At 34.5% G+C, this 18059-nt stretch overlaps 1 protein-coding gene across 3 annotated transcripts in view; it reads right to left on the minus strand.

Moving 5' to 3' along the window:
* Nucleotides 1-656: 656 nt before the first annotated feature.
* The window catches only part of CSMD3 (CUB and Sushi multiple domains 3), a 1076690-nt gene continuing 1059287 nt past the window's right edge, over nt 657-18059 (minus strand). For all 3 annotated transcript variants that reach the window (XM_060127236.1, XM_060127235.1, XM_060127234.1), the window contains 5 exons: nt 16292-16450; nt 7728-7840; nt 6739-6826; nt 4284-4419; nt 657-816 (listed from right to left, as the gene is read on the minus strand). In XM_060127236.1, coding sequence (XP_059983219.1) covers nt 657-816; nt 4284-4419; nt 6739-6826; nt 7728-7840; nt 16292-16450 — 656 coding nt within the window. The remainder of the gene's footprint in view (nt 817-4283; nt 4420-6738; nt 6827-7727; nt 7841-16291; nt 16451-18059) is intronic.

Below are 18059 nucleotides of genomic sequence, written 5' to 3' on the forward strand. Positions count from 1 at the left end.
AACCAGTCTAAAAAAAGATAGCAATATGATGCTGAAGAACAAAGACCAGAGAGTCAAATCAGAGTGGGCAATCTTATCGCTTCTGTGGCATAAGCTAGTTCATAAACATTTCAGGGCATGACTCAATCTGAAATAACCGGGGAAATAAAGAAAACAATGACTCAATTAATAGGAAGGAACAGCTGATAGAGTGGTGTGAACTACAGACTTATGGGTGTGATGTAGCTCATGACAGTTAAAGAGAAGTCAGTGATCTATTGACTCTTGTAAGTATAGCTCTTATTTTCTACCCTATATCATTTTTTTAACCCAGTCCCTCTAATATAGTTTATAAAGCACAGAAATACTGATAGTGGATGCTCCTCCAATATATGCAAATAAGTTTATGTTTTAGAATAATCTCCTTTTTAAAAAAAGCAAATAAACTGTGAGTAAGCACTCTCAGAGTGCAGCCGATTTTTGTAAAACTCTCCATGGTAAACATGAAGAAGAATTATGGTCCAGTTTATGAAAAAACACTCTTCTCTATCATTCCTCGGGAAAAGGTGACCCAGCAAGTCCTGAAAAGTGTGCTTTAATTTGTTTATCAGTGAACTAAATGTGCACTGTTTTGTGTGTCAATTTCCAAGCTTTTGAAGAAGGCAAAGGTTGCCACGTTATACCATTGTGCAGACTGTGTTCAAGTTGGGATCGAACCGTACTGCCTTCCCTTCCACTGACTTCGAGTTGGTGTCATACATGGGATTTTCAAAAGCTGCTTGGCCATTGTTATTTTCATGAACTGAACATCCTGTATACTGTGTTTTGGGTGCAGTCCTGTTGATGAGAACATTGATTAGCTATATGTTAACTTTCTTCAAGAAATAGCAGAGTAGGGCTCAAACACAATGACTTGAGTTATTGTTAATGGATAATGTAACTTGAAAGTATTAATTGAGAAACCATAAACTCAATATAACACATTTGAACATTTTACCTGTCACTTTTAAATCCTGAGTGACTTATTATTTACATACAATATATATTTATAAAGAGCACCAATATGAGTAAGTGTAAATAAATGATATCATGGCTATTCTCATTAATTTTCTTATGAAATAATGTTATCATTATGAAATAGCATGTAAAATATAATTAAATTATGATGCTGATGAATTTTAATCTCATTGCTCTTCATTCCTCAAATATTTACTGAGCATCTATTAAGTACTAGGCATGATCCTAGGCATTGGATATCTGTATATATATATATTTTTTAAGAAAAACATGAAGTCATCACTCTCATGGAGCTCATATTGTAATGATAGAAAGCAATGAATAAATTAAAAATAATAAAACAAGAAAAATAATAGATAATGAAAACTGTTTTGATAAAAAGGAAAATGGTTTATAGGACAGGAAGTAACTGGGAGCCAGTTTAGGAGAGGTAATAAGGAAAAGCATCTCTAAGGAGGCAAAATTTAATCTGAGACTTGAAGGACAATAAGGAGTCGGTTCTGCAGTAATAGGAAGGGGGTTCCAAGAAGAGTAGACATCTAATGCTGATGCCTAATTTGGGAAGATGCTTGGAGTATCCCAGAAACATAAATATTCAGTTGGCTTAAAATTATACACAGTAGAGCAAGTAAATTCAAAATCTCAAAGAAGAAATTACTATCTATACTGATATTCAAGTCATGAAAATAGTTTCCAAAGAGTTACTGATAACTGAACATTTGCCATTAGTTTATAAAACACATGGAATCTAGGCTGGCTGGTATAAGTTGCTCATCTTGAATTCTTGCTTCATTTTTTTATTTGTCTCCTTTTTGACTAACGTTTATTTCTAGTTTCTCTTTCCCACATCCCACTGCATAATTTGCTGACATTTGTAATGGAACAAAGGCATACTTGCCCTTACCTGTTTCTCAAACCTAATTCCTAAAAAGGCTTTGAAATAAATCTCCTGTTTCCCAGACACCACAAATTTCAACGATTTATTTTAGTGTAATTTGTATTTGCCGTATGCGCTTTTACTACCCCTAATGCATTTTCTGAATTTTTCTCCATACTAAAAACTGTTAGGTGATTTGTATGATGACAATATGAAAAAAAAACTATCTAAAGCTTCTTTCAAAAGCATCATCTATATATTGTTATATAATATAAATTATATTGTTTACAACTTGCTCTTGCCAGGTGCATAATTCTAATGGATCATATTTGTCTCTCTTTTTTCAAACTAGATTCACAATAGAAACAGAAGGAACATCGTTTCCTTCTAATTAGGTAAGGATCATAAAGATGTAAAACAATTTCCTTCTGCTAATATTGAGCCACAGCTTTAAGTAAAATAATATCAAGCTTTAGAAAAGTTTACACATCAATGAAAATTAACTTAAAACTAATCATTTCTAAATATAAGGGCAAAATCTATAAAACTCTTAGAAAACATACAAGTTGTATGACCTTGAATTTGGCAATGGTTTCTTAGGTATAACACTAAGCACAAGTAACAAAAGAAAAAAGAGATAAATTTTACTTCATCAAAATGAAAAACTTGTATATCAAAGAACACTATCAAGAGAGTGGAACTACAACCCACAGAAAGAGTAATATTTGCAAACCATATATCCAAAAAGGCCTAGTATCCAGAATACATAGAGAACTATTATACCTCAACAACAATAAGACAAATAACCCAATTTTAAAAATGGGCAAAATACTTGAATAGGCATTTCTTCAAAGAATGTAGGCAAATGACCAACAGGCATGTGAAAATATGCTCAATGTCATTAGTAATTAGAAAAATGTAAATTAAAACCACATGAGATACCACTTCACTAGGATGGTTAAATGGAGGAGTACCATATAATCCAGCAATTCCATTCTTGAGTACATACTCAAAAAAACTGAAACAGATATTCAAACACAATGTGTACACAAATGTGTATAGCAGCACTATTCATAATAGAAAAAACATAGGAACAATCCAAATGTCCATCAACTGATGAATGGACATATTTAAACACAACACATTCAAACATACAATGCAATATTATTCAGCCATATAAAGGAATAGTATGCAGATATATGGTATAACATGGATAAAAGTTGAAAACATATTACATTCAAGAAGCCAGATATAAAATGTCACATATTGTATGATTCCATTTATATAAAATATCCAGAAGAGGCAAACCAACAGATAGAAAGCAGATTAGTAGTTGCCTGGGGCAGGGGTGGGAAGAGTAGGGAGTTACTGCTTAGTGGGTACAGTTTCCTTTTGGGGTGATGGACATTGTGAATGTACTAAATGTCATTGAACTGTACACCTACAATGGTTTCAATGATTTTATGTTATGTGTATTTTATCACAATAATAAAAAAGATTAGCATAGCTTGCTTTATAAATAAATTTAGTTATGATTTTTATCATTAATAGTATCTTATATTGACAAGGCCTAAACAGCTGCTAATGCACAATTGTTACAAATTTAAATAATATTAAATAAATCATTCTTAGATAATACAGATTGGCATTTATAATAAAAACATCAGTTTTGAGAAAAATACATTACATTTAGGTATTCATTCAATTATCTGGTTACCTGCATACTTTTTTCTTCTTTTTTTTTTTTTTCATACTTTTTTTCTTAGTAAGGGATGGTCCCAAATAGTGGAGAATTGCATAGTGAAGCCCCTCACCAGGATGTTGTAATGGATGTAGTGAACAGGGACCAACGAATAATCTATATAGTCATATATGAAATATATCACAAATATAATATATTAATTCCATCATCTTCTAAAAGCAACAGAGATAAATGAGAGGATTAGAGGATTTTATCATCTGTCTCCCTGGGTAAAATCTGTCAGTATTGTCAGGTGAAATAAGAGGTTTGGACACGGCTTCTTCCTAGTTCTCTAAATAAATCTGGCAGCAGATATCACCACTTCAATTTAAACCTTAACTTAGATTTGTATCTCTAAAGTTTCAATATGGATAATGTAAAAATAACTTATACAATTAGTTATGTACCAGGAATTTGACAGGCAAAAAGGAGGAAGGGTTAAGTTGAATGCTTGTGCAACTTAACAGAGCAATTTTAGTTGTGTGTATATTGCTGTGGTGGAGGGAAAGGCAGGGGAAAAAATGGTTTCAACAACCGTGGAAATATTTGGCACACAGAGATTTAAACAATCCAGGAAAAAAAATGCAAGTTAGAATTTGAACTAGAGAGTAAAAAGAACATGAAATATAGATTTGGGAAATGCTTTATACTTAAAATCAACAAACTTACCTTTGTTTATAAAGATAAAATCCAAATCCTGCAAATATAAGTGCAAAAAAAGGCACAAGAATAGCAATGGCCACAGAACTACTATTTGTACCATGAGGTTGATTTGAAGAATTTGAACCTTCTGACATATTCAGTCCTATAAAATAAGAAAATAACTTATAAAATCAACCCTACTTTATCACAATTGAGTTTTTAGTTTTGTGAACCAATTAATTTCTTCCTTGCTCAAGATATCTACTTGGAAATATCTGCAAGATGTACTTGGAAATGTACATAGTAAACAAAAATAATTCACAAAACTCCTTCAACTCATTTCTGCAATTTTGCACAGTGCCTACTATGTATAAGATATTTTTCCAGGAAAGGACACAGAATAAAAAATATGCAGTCTCTGAACTGAAGAGTTCATACAATTGTGGGAAGAATACAGAGCCACAAATAAGTATATATATCAAGGATGAATTCATGATCAATGTGCTTTAGGAAAGGAAGGAGTAATTCCATCTGGTGGTATGTAAGAATGCTTTCTGGAGGACTTACGAGCTTGACCTTGAAGATCAATAGAACAAAAAATAGGGAAGGAAGCAGGACCATCAGAAGCCTAGAAGTGGGAAGGTGAGTGGCATATTTAGAGGATGTGACAAGCATTAGGCATGTCTGTGTGGAAAGGACATGTGGTAGGGAATAGGAGGGCAAAATGATAAATTATTTGAAAAGGCATAAATATGATTCTAAACAGCCCAAACTTTCCACCCACCTATAGTGAGGAACAACTGGATGTGTTTGGGGGAAAAAAAAAGGCTCAGTGATAAGATACAAGATTTAGAACAGCGACTAGGGTGAGATGGACTTGAGGGAGTCTGGTCTGAAAGCAAGAGTAGCTTGAAGATTGCAGGAACATCCTAGATAAAAATGGAAATTAAGATGTGAACTGCAGCACTAGGAAAAGCATGAAAAGATAGATTCAGGGGAACTTGTTTGTGTGGATGAAAGGGAGAAGAAGGCATAGGATTTAGTTATGTTCTACTTGGGGCTGAGTAAGTGGTTATGACATTTGCACAGTTAGGAAATGAGAAAAATCAGGTTTGTCAACATGTTGGCACAGTGACTAGGGAAGAGAAAATAAATAACAAACTCTTTTTTTAGAAAGAAATAGTTCCTTTTCTATAGGTGCTGTTTTAGACATGTAGTGCTTGAGATGCTTTAGGGAATATTATATGAAAAAAATCTTGCATTCATTTACACAACTATATAATATAGTTAATATATATTATATATATATATAATATATAATATATATTAATATACTGTGTTAATAAATGTTTTATCCTGCTTTTAAAACTAACAATTTTGGCAAGACATTATCTGAAATGACATCTTATTAACATTGCTCATTTGGAGAAAACTGATTTGCCTTTTTTTTCTTTTTTTTTTTTTTGCGGTATGTGGGCCTCTCACTGTTGTGGCCTCTCCCGTTGCGGAGGACAGGCTCCGGACGCGCAGGCTCAGCGGCCATGGCTCACAGGCCCAGCCGCTCCGCGGCATGTGGGATCTTCCCGGACTGGGGCACGAACCTGTGTCCCCTGCATAGGCAGGCGGACTCTCAACCACTGAGCCACCAGGGAAGCCCTGATTTGACTTTTTGATAAATATTCAACTAAGTCATACCTTAGGCCAGGTTAAAAAGTGTTAGTACCTTTTTTATAAATTATTTTTCCAGGGACTCATAAAACTTATGTAAAAGTTCAAAGCAACGGAATTTTTAAGATAAACATCAAGTAGTAGATTTTAGAACATGAATTTATTCTTTATGCATTAATACCACAACATAGTAATGGGAGACAGTACACCTTAGGAAAATTATACACCAAAAGCTATGTTAATAAATATATTTAAATGAGACCATTAAATGTTTATACACATTTTAGAGGAGTTAGAAATAAAAATGACAAAACCCTGTGCCTCCCACCATGGAAAATTTATATATCTGAAGAGCACAAAGTCCCCAAACAGGGCTCACTCCTCAAAGTTATTTTCCCTTTCCAGACGCTATGAGTTAAAGTGCCACTACATTTTTTTGGAGCAGTAAGAAAATTGTGACAATATTCAAATTGCAGAGAAGTATTTTCTCATATAATAAAATTATTTACAGTTTAATATTTTCTTTCATATCTATATCACTTTTTCTCCTTTTTACTTGCTTGAGGGCAGGGCAGTTTGTCATGTTTATTAGAAATATGCTGAAAAACTAAACATTGTACGGAGCTGGAACACAGAGAAACAATATTCTGAAGAATGCAAATATTTAAAAGGGTATCAAATGTATCAATGTATAGTCCTGACAATGCAAAATTCAAAGTATAGGAAGTGTGTCTAATGTTCAGAATCCATTGTACTTTCTTATGATATCTGGAGTAATAAAAGAACTACATGAAAATGAAAATGAATACATTACCCAGTCTTTGTAGTCCAAATTGCCCATAATCTTTGCCCTGAATAAATCCTTGAAATACATAAGTAGCTCCATCAGGCTCAGCAGAAACCTAAAAGTATTTGTAAATTTGGTTAAAACTGAAGACTGGCCACAGATATATTTTCCCAGCCTTAGAAAATATTCAGTTTTACTCTGAAATGAATATTATGCAGAATTCCTTCCCCCATATCTTCTACTATGTAAAACACAGAACACTGTGAAAATCTGCCATCATTAAAAAGCAAAATTTAAAATTTCATCTTTAAATAATTATGATACTGGAAAAAAGGGATTTTTTATTAACATAATGATACAGATTTATAGACTTCTTTTAGGCTAAGAAACCTGTTGTCAAGAAAAAGGGCGATGATATGATGAAACAGAATGAGGCAAATGGTCAATTAAAATTTAAAATATAATAATACTATTCTTTGTAGAGTAGATTACTGTTCGACATATATGCACTCCTTTCCCCCCACTCCCCATCAACCTTCATGGAAAGAGTATACTTTCTACCTCACTGAGTTGGATTTGGTCCTGTGACTTGATTTGGTCAGTGGAATGTGGGTGGAATTGACAATCGGTCAGTTCCAAGCCTAGGACTTAAGAGGCATGTTTCCCATTATAAGTGAAAGAAGCCAGTCACAAAAGACCACGTATTGTATGATTCCATAAATATGAAAGCCTAGAACAGGGAAATCTAAAGAGACAGAAAATACAGTTGTGGTAGCTTGGGGTTGTGGGGGTGATGAGGGGTAGATGGGTGATAGCTACAGGGTATGAAGTTTCTTTTTGAGGTGATGGAAATATTCTAAAATCAACTGTGGTGATGGCTACACATCTGTAAATATATGTGTGTGTGTTTAATTAGCTCAATTTAGAAAATTAGATTTTTCTGGAATTTTAATGACAAACCAAAGCATAAATTTGTTATTAAAATGAGCAGCAGACTTTTAAAGAACTATACTTACAAAGCCATCCATGGCCCAATTTTCCTCCTTCATTTTCTTCACAGAAGCTTGAGCTGGTACTTTAATAAGATATATGTGTAATATTAGGCGAGCTTCTTGGCTTTTATATACTCCTGTAAAATGTAAGGACATTTAGTCTATTAATTTTGCAAACAGTTATGCTTTACTTTACTATCTATAACTACTTAAATATATCATAAATACATGTGATAGAAAAGAAATAAAACAAGACCAAGTCAAGGCCACCTTCACCCATAATGCTTTTCACAAATCCTGCAATATATATTGATCTCTCTTTAGCTGAAATTTTCAACTCAAATCTTAACTGTGGGGTTTAAATTACCTATGCTATTAAAATTAAATATTACTGTTCTTAATAACATCATTCCAAGATTATTGTAAACAAAATGATTTCTTCCCCCAAACAAATTTAAAATCTTCAAGGATATGAATCAAATGTTAAAATTCCAGATATTTTCCTTAATAACAAGTTAGGTGCCAACTCTGAGAAAAAGAGTATTCGAGGTGCTACTGGCGCCACAAGGATGAATATGTTGTTCCTATCTAAAAATAGGATGCTTATGTGAATTTCTGATGAAATAGGAGATATAATGATAGAGATAGAGGATATGATGAATTAAAAGCCAGAAGAGAGAAGGATCATTTCACACTGGAGTGCTTAGGAAATACTTATTAAGAAAAAAGAGCATTTGAGCTGGATCTCAAAAATCAAGTAGAATTTTTAATTCAAGAACGTGAATATAGGTAATGGCATAAAGGAGAGAAGCAAGATGACTACAATTTTTTTTTTTTCCTGAACGGGAGTATTCCGAGAGTAGGAATAAGCTGGAATGTAAATGTGTTTAGGTGAATGATAGAATATAAGTTTCTAAGTAAAAATTTTGTGATTAACTGATGATTGAAATTTGACTCATTACTTCATTCACTTAATATTTCACCTATGTAATAAGGTATCATAAAAATTAGCTGGGAATACAACTATAATGATACATAGATCTTGACCTAAAGTAAATTACAATTAATAGGGAAAACATACAAAAGTAACCAAAATTACTGGGAAAATGTTATAATGAACTTTATGGAGACAAGGATAGAAAGTTAGTCTATTTATGTTTGTTTATCTATATTTGTAGAAATTTGTTTTAAAATTTTTCTAAATTAGAATACATATACATTTAGTGCTAACTCTCTTACACAAGGAAAATAAAAATTTATGTTTCAAAGTTAAATAAATCAGTAGTCACATATTCCGTTATTCATATAAAGCTTCTTTCAATTTATATCATGTAATTGTGTATATTTTAAAAATTAAAATACATATTAACTTCTAATACCTTTACTTTGGGTTTAAGGTAGGCTCATTCAACAATACAAAATGAAGCTTTATAGCTCTTGTAAAATTTACAAAATCAACAGATATAATTTTATTTTCTATTTTATTTATACCACAAATTATTCCATTATTAATAATTGTATGGGATATATACATTGCCAAGAAATTTAAAAATACATATTTCATATTTTCAATATCAATACTTTTAAAATGTATTTTTAAATGAGAGCAATAATTCAAATTCATTGCGGCCCATTTTGTTCCAGATGCATTTCTTTTTTTTTTTTTTCTAAACATCTTTATTGGACTATAATTGCTTTACAATGGTGTGTTAGCTTCTGTTTATAACAGAGTGAATCAGTTATACATATACATATATCCCCATATCTCCTCCCTCTTACGTCTCCCTTCCATCCTCCCTATCCCACCCCTCTAGGTGGTCACAAAGCACCGAGCTGATCTCCCTGTGCTATATGGCTGCTTCCCACTATTTTACATTTGGTAGTATATATAAGCCCATGCCACTCTCTCACTTTGTCCCAGCTTATCCTTCCCCTCCCTGTGTTTTCAAGTCCATTCTCTACGTCTGTGTCTTTATTCCTGTCCTGCCCCTAGGTTCTTCAAAAAAAAAAAATTTTTTTTTTTAGATTCCATATATGTGTGTTAGCATACAGTTTTTGTTTTTCTCTTTCTGACTTACTTCACTCTGTATGACAGACTCTAGGTCCATCCACCTCACTACAAGTAACTCAATTTCGTTTCTTTTTATGGCTGAGCAATATTCCATTGTATATATGTGCCACGTCTTTATCCATTCATCTGTCAAAGGACACCTAGGTCGCTTCCATGTCCTGGCTATTGTAAATAGAGCTGCAATGAACATTTTGGTACATGACTCTTTTTGAATTATGGTTTTCTCAGGGTATATGCCCAGTAGTGGGATTTCTGGGTCATATGGTAGTTCTAATTTTAATTTTTTGAGGAACTTCCATACTGTTCTGCATAGTGGCTGTATCAATTTACATTTCCACCAACAGTGCAAGAGGGTTCCCTTTTCTCCACACCCTCTCCAGCATTTATTGTTTCTAGATTTTTTGATGATGGCCACTCTGACCGGTGTGAGATGACACCTCATTGTAGTTTTGATTTGCATTTCTCTAATGATTAGTGATATTGAGCATCCTTTCATGTGTTTGTTAGCAATCGGTATATCTTCTTTGGAGAAATGTCTGTTTAGGTGTTCTGCCCATTTTTGGATTCGGTTGTTTGTTTTTTGATATTGAGCTGCTTATAAATTTTGGAGATTAATCCTTTGTCAGTTGCTTCATTTGCAAATATTTTCTCCCATTCTGAGGGTTTCTTTTCGTCTTGTTTATGGTTTCCTTTGCTGTGAAAAGCTTTTAAGTTTCATTAGGTTCCATTTGTTTATGTTTGTTTTTATTTCCATTTCTCTAGGAGGTGGGTCAAAAAGGATCTTGCTGTGATTTATCTCATAGAGTGTTCTGCCTATGTTTTCCTCTGAGTTTTATAGTGTCTGCACATTTAGGTCTTTAATCCTTTTTGAGTTTATTTTTGTGTATGGTGTTAGGGAGTGTTCTAATTTCATTCTTTTACATGTAGTTGTCCAGTTTTCCCAGCACCTCTTATTGAACAGTCTTTTCTACATTGTATATTCTTGACTCCTATATCAAAGATAAGGTGACCATATGTGTGTGGGTTTATCTCTGGGCTTTCTATCCTGTTCCATTGATCTATATTTCTTTTTTTGTTCCAGTCCCATACTGTCTTGATTACTGTAGCTTTCTCGTATAGTCTGAAGTCAGGGAGCCTGATTAATCCAGCTCCGTTTTTCTTTCTCAAGATTGCTTTGGCTATTCGTGGTCTTTTGTGTCTCCATACAAATTGTGAAATTTTTTTGTTCTAGTTCTGTGAAAAATGCCATTGGTAGTTTGATAGGGATTGCACTGAATCTGTAGATTGCTTTGGGTAGTATAGTCATTTTCACAATGTTGATTCTTCCAATCCAAGAACATGGTATATCTCTCCATCTGTATCATCTTTGATTTCTTTCATTAGTGTCTTATAGTTTTCTGCATACAGGTCTTTTGTCTCCTTAGGTGGGTTTATTCCTAGGTATTTTATTATTTTTGTTGCCATGATAAATGGGAGTGTTTCCTTAATCTCTCTTTCAGATTTTTCATCATTAGTGTATAGCAATGCAAGAGATTTTTGTGCCTTAATTTTGTATCCTGCTACTTTACCAAATTCAGTTGATTAACTCTAGTAGTTTTCTGGTAGCATCTTTAGGATTCTCTATGTATAGTATCATGTCACCTGCAAACAGTGACAGCTGTCTTTCTTCTTTTTTTTTTTTTTGCGATACGTGGGCCTCTCACTGCTGTGGCCTCTCCCATTGCAGAGCACAGGCTCCAGATGCGCAGGCTCAGTGGCCATGGCTCACGGGCCCAGCCACTCCGCAGCATGTGGGATCCTCCTGGACCGGGGCACAAACCCACGTCCCCTGCATTGGCAGGCGGACTCTCAACCACTACGCCACCAGGGAAGCCCCTGTCCTTCTTCTTTTCTGATTTGGATTCCTTTTATTTCTTTTTCTTCTCTGATTGCTGTGTCTAGGACTTCCAAGACTTTGTTGAATAGCAGTGGTGACAGTGGACATCCTTGTCTTGTTCCTGATCTTAGAAAAAATGCTTTCAGTTTTTCACCATTGAGAACGATGTTGGCTATGGGTTTGTCGTATATGGCCTTTATTATGTTGAGGTAAGTTCCCTCTATAACTACTTTTTAGAGGGTTTTTATCATAAATGGGTGTTGAGCTTTGTTGAAAGCTTTTTCTGCATCTACTGAGATGATCATGTGGTTTTTCTCCTTCAGTTTGTAAATATGATGTATCACATTGATTGATTTGTGTATATTGAAGAACCCTTGCATTCCTGGGATAAACCCCACTTGATCATGGTATATGATCCTTTTAATGTACTGTTGGATTCTGTTTCCTAGTATTTTGTTTAGGATTTTTGTATCTATGTTCATCAGTTATATTGGACTGCAGTTTTCTTGCTTTGTGACATCTTTTTCTGGTTTTGGTTATCAGGGTGATGGTGGCCTCATAGAATGAGTGTTCCTCCCTCTGCTATATTTTGCAAGAGTTTGTGAAGGATACCTGTTAGCTCTTCTCTAAATGGTTCATAGTATTCACCTGTGAAGCCATCTGGTCCTGTGCTTATGTTTGTTGGAAGATTTTTAATCACAATCTCAATTTCAGTGCTTGTGATAGGTCTGTTTATATCTTCTCTTTCTTCCTGGTTCAGTCTCAAGGTTGTGCTTTTCTAAGAATTTATCCAATTCTTCCAGCTTTTCCAGTTTATTGGCATATAGTTGCTTGTAGTAATCTCTCATGATCCTTTGTATTTATGCATTGTCAGTTGTTACTTCTCCTTTTTCATTTCTAATTCTATTGATTTGCATCTTCTCCCTTTTTTTCTTGATGAGTCTGGCTAATGGTTTATCAATTTTATTTATCTTCTCAAAGAACCATTTTTAGTTTTATTGATCTTTGCTATTGTTTCCTTCATTTCTTTTTCCTTTATTTCTGATCTGATCTTTATGATTTCTTTCCTTCTGCTAACTTCGGGGTTTTTTTGTTCTTCTTTCTCTAATTGCTTTAGGTGTAAGGTTAGGTTGTTTATTTGAGATGTTTCTTGTTTCTTGAGGTAGGATTGTATTGCTATAACCTTCCCTCTTAGAACTGCTTTTGCTACATCTCATAGGTTATGGGTTGTCGTGTTTTCATTGTCATTTGTTTCTAGGTATTTTTTGATTTCCTCTTTGATTTCATCATTGATCTCTTGGTTATTAAGTAGTGTATTGTTTAGCCTCTCTGTGTTTGTATTTTTTATAGTTTTTCTGTAATTGATATCTAGTCTCATAGCACTGTGGTCAGAAAAGATACTTGATACAATTTCAATTTTCTTAAATTTACCAAGGCTTGATTTGTGACCCAATATATGCTCTATCCTGGAGAGTGCCCCATGAGCACTCGAGAAGAAAGTGTATTCTGTTGTTTTTGGATGGAATGTCCTATAAATATCAATTAAGTCCATCTAGTTTAATGTATTATTTAAAGCTTGTGTTTCCTTATTTATTTTCATTTTGGATGATCTGTCCATTGGTGAAAGTGGGGTGTTAAAGTCCCCTACTATGATTGTGTTACTGTCGATTTCCCCTTTTATGGCTATTATATTTTGCCTTATGTATTGAGATGCTCATATGTTGGGTGCATAAATATTTACAATCGCTATATCATCTTCTTGAATTGATTCCTTGATCATTATGTAGCATCCTTCTTTGTCTCTTCTAATAGTCTTTATTTTAAAATCTATTTTGTCTCATATGAGAATTGCTACTCCAGCTTTCTTTTGATTTCCATTTGCATGGAATATCTTTTTCCATCCTGTTACTTTCAATCTGTTTGTGTCCCTAGGTCTGAAGAGGGTCTCTTGTAGACAGCATATATATGGGTCTTGTTTTTGTATCCATTCAGTCAGTCTATGTCTTTTGGTGGGAGCATTTAATCCTTTTACATTTAAGGTAATTATCGATATGTATGTTCCTATTACCATTTTCTTAATTGTTTTCGGTTTGTTATTGTAGGTCTTTTCCTTCTCTTGCATTTCCTGCCTAGAGAAGTTCCTTTAGCATTTGTTGCAAAGCTGGGTTGGTGGTGCTGAATTCTCTTAGCTTTTGCTTGTCTGTAAAGCTTCTAATTTCTCTGTCAAATGTGAATGGGATCCTTGCTGGGTAGAGTAATCTTGACTGTAGGTTTGTCTCTTTCATCACTTTAAATATGTCCTGCCACTCCCTTCTGGCTTGCAGAGCTTCTGCTGAAAAATCAGCTGTTAACCTTATGGGGATTCCCTTATGTGTTACTTGTTGCTTTTCCCTTGCTGCTTTTAATATTTGTTCTTTGTATTTAATTTTTGATAGTTTGATTAATATGTCTCTTGGCGTGTTTCTCCTTGGATTTATCCTGTATGGGCCTGTCTGTGCATCCTGGACTTGATTAACTATTTCCTTTCCCATATTAAGGTGGTTTTCAACTATAATCTCTTCAAATATTTTCTCAGTCCCTTTCTTTTTCTCTTCTTCATCTGGGGCCCCTGTAATTCAAATGTTGGTGCATTTAATGTTGTTCTAGAGGTCTTTGAGACTGTCCTCAATTCTTTTCATTCTTTTTTCTTTATTCTGCTCTGCAGTAGTTATTTCCACTGTTTTATCTTCCAGGTCACTTATCCGTTCTTCTGCCTCAGTTATTCTGCTATTGATCCCTTCTAGAGAATTTTTAATTTCATTTATTGTGTTGTTCATCTCTGTTTATTTGCTCTTTAGTTCTTATAGGTCCTTGTTAAACGTTTGTTGTATTTTCTCCATTCTACTTCAAAGATTTTGGATCATCTTTACTGTCATTACTCTGAATTCTTTTTTGGGTACACTGCCTATTTCCTCTTCATTTGTTTGGTCTGGTGAGTTTTTACCTTATTCCTTCATCTGCTGTGTGTTTCTCTGTCTTCTCATTTTGCATAACTTACTGTGTTTGGGCTCTCCTTTTCACAGGCTGTATGTTCGTAGTTCCCATTGTTTTTGTTGTCTGCCCCCATTGGCTAAGGTTGGTTCAGTGGGTTGTGTTGGCTTCCTGGTGGAGGGGACTGGCGCCTGTGTTCTGGTGGATGAGGCTGGATCTTGTCTTTCTGGTGGGCAGGACCCCAACCAGTGGTGTGTTTTGGGGTGTCTGTGAACTTATTATGATTTTAGGCAGCCTCTCTGCTAATGGGTGGGATTGTGTTCCTGTCTTGCTAGTTGTTTGACATACGGTGTCCAGTACTGTAGCTTGCTGGTTGTTGAGTGGAGCTGGGTGTTAGCATTGAGATGGAGATCTCTGGGAGAGCTTTCACCATTTGGTATTATGTGGAGCTGGGAGATCTCTGGTGGACCAGTGTCCTGAACTCAGCTCTCCCACCTCAAAGGCACAGGCCTGACACTCAGCTGGAGCACCAAGACACCGTCAGCCACACGGCAGATCAGCAGAAGTTCAAAAGCTTGACAGTATGCTCTGTTGTTAAGGGTGTGGAGATACAGTCTCTAGTTTGCATTGCTAGTGAGAAGGCAAAAGGGTAAAACCAACAACAACTCTGTCAGTATGTCTTCATCAACCAAATGAGCAACGCCAATGTGGGACACAGGACCACTCACTCAGTGGAAGAATCCCATGCTGAGCTTCAAAGCTTCCAAGATCTTGGCAGCTGGGAAGTGAAAGTCAGAGGGAGGGAGTGTGGGGCAGGAGCAGCTCCTGTGCATGTGCCCATGGGAGTCCAGATGCATTTCTAACATCTGAGGCATTAGTAATGAACTGGAAGGCAAAGAGCTGCTCTCTTAGAGCTTGTATTGCTGGAGTATAGACAAATCATGTCATGTCATACTATACTATACTACACTACACTACACTACACTATACTATAATTTCAAATAGTGAAAAGAGAATGAAACAAGATAAGACTGCCTATGACTAAGAGTGAGTCTATTTGTAATGTGAAGCCTACTTTAGATAGGGTCATCAGAAGTACTGTTGACAAGATGACATTTGAGGAAACATTTGAATGTCAGAAAAAAACACAGTATTCAAAGATAATGAGGGAAGTGCATTAGATAGAGGAAACATAGACCTGAGAAAGTTGAGCAGATGGATAGGGCTCTGGGTTCTGTTTGCCTGTTTAAGGTAGTGTAACTCTACCTTTTCTGTCTTAAATTGTAGTGTCCTTCTAAACATTCTCATTTGAAGACATAATTTTGTGACCATAGAATAGCTTGCAAATCACCGATCCAATCTCTTTGGTGTTATGAGAATAGAGAAGGAGTTAGTTATATTCAAATTAAAAGTTCTGTTCTATTTCATGACATGTCATTCTAGCCACATAGGAATATTCTTGAGGGAGCTTACTTCAGAATCACAGAGTTTTGTATTTGTGTAGTAATATTCATGCATCAATCAAAAAAACAGAAAGCCTTGTTTCTGAATGAATTATGAATGTCATCAAAAATATAGCAAATATTTCACAGTATAAAAATCACTAAAAAAATGATGAGATGATGGAAATGAAGGCATAAAGGCATTGTTTGCTGTTCTTTAATGTGATACCTGAAAGTAGTAGTTCCATGTTGCTGTTACTGAGTGTTGCATTGACTCTCCCAGTGGAAGCATTGAAACTAGTAACTGTCAAGGTCATGGGTTGTTTCCTTCCTTTAAAATTGTAAGAGCCTTTCCATATATAATTTTGGGCAAACACATCATCAGGAACTGTGAATAGATTAAATAAACATATATGTTAATTTTACAGTGCCCTGTAAATATAAGCATTAAATACCAGATTAATGAGTATTAGTTTATTGAATAATCATATTTTTCTAAATATACAATAATATAGAATTTACATTATAAAATGAATTCTTCACATAAGTGTTTTAATTTTTTTAGAATAAACCAAAATAATAATCTAGATTTGTACATACATCATCAATGAGTGATAAATAAACAAAACCAATTAATGACATAAGACATATTTAGAATCCAGCTAAATATCAAGTTTACTTATATTTTGTTTCCTATAATAATATCTTTCTTTCAGAAGGAAAATAAAATGATTTTACTGGGCCAAGTCAGTCTATATACAAGTCCCAAGAGGCCTGCTTTTCTCCTAGCAGTAGGAATAGGTTCATAGGAAGAGCATAGAGTTAAAACCCCCCCTTGCATAAAAGCCTTGGGAGACTGTCAGGAGAGATGCTCCTTTGACCTTTTTTACCCCTTTACAGAATACTGAGTTCAGTTATTTCAATAATAGATGCTCCTGAAGAAGAACAGGGCTCTACCTGTTTTGCTCCTGACAGCTTTGAGGTTTACAGGTATTTATGGAAATAAAAGAATTGTCACTAGAATTGGATAACTCTCATGGGAAAGAGATGAACTGTGGTAGAATCAAAGAATATTCTAATGTAAACCTTTCATCCAAATAAGAAACACTCTTAATGTTAAATGCAGACAAATAAGTCATTATATTTATATAAATTAGTTATGTAATTTATAGCTAATATAAAGTAGGTATGTCAAAGTCTTCTCAGATCCTGGTAAGAGGCTGAGAGAGCTTCCATTAATTCTGTACATCACATTAAAGCACATCCTCAGAAATCAGCTATTCAAAAGAGCCTGCCTATTTGTGTGACTGAATGAATGACATGGATTTAGAGGAAAGCCTTTTTTTTTCCCTAACAAGTTATTGACATTTGTTACCTGTTTTTCTCTACATACATCACAGTTTTTACTGCTCAGATCACAGAGACTGTGTTACAAATTGTACATTCCCTGAATTCTACTAGGCAAACAAGTAAAACAATACTATGGTAGAAGATGAACATACAATGCACTCAAGATTTTTTACTGAGTATTTCAACCAACATGATTATTTTTTTCTATGATTATTCAAAAGCAATATAGCAGAAGGACTAGAAGTGCAGGCACTGGAACTAGACCGTTTGTATTTCCGTCCCTCCTCTACAATTTATAAACTGTGTGGTTTTCCCTAAGTTACTTAACTCTCTAAACCCGAATTTCCTCATCAGTAATGTGAGATTAACACAGAGTTACAAGGAAGATTGTAATGAGATATTGAATGAGATAATGAGATATGAAGATATGAGATATCTGATATCTGATATGAGATAATGAATATGAAGAGTTTTGATAAGTGTTAGTTGCTATCATTAGTATTATACAGGTAAAATAGGGAAACCGTGGGTCTCATAGATCATTACATAGTTGCTAATAAAATATATAGTTAGTGAACATGCAGTTAGTATCATGAAAAATCCATAGTCCTGGCTCTGGGACCTTTGCCAAGTCACCCTTATAGTGG

This window comes from Lagenorhynchus albirostris, chromosome 17, assembly GCF_949774975.1.
Source record: "Lagenorhynchus albirostris chromosome 17, mLagAlb1.1, whole genome shotgun sequence".
Lineage (NCBI taxonomy): Eukaryota > Metazoa > Chordata > Mammalia > Artiodactyla > Delphinidae > Lagenorhynchus > Lagenorhynchus albirostris.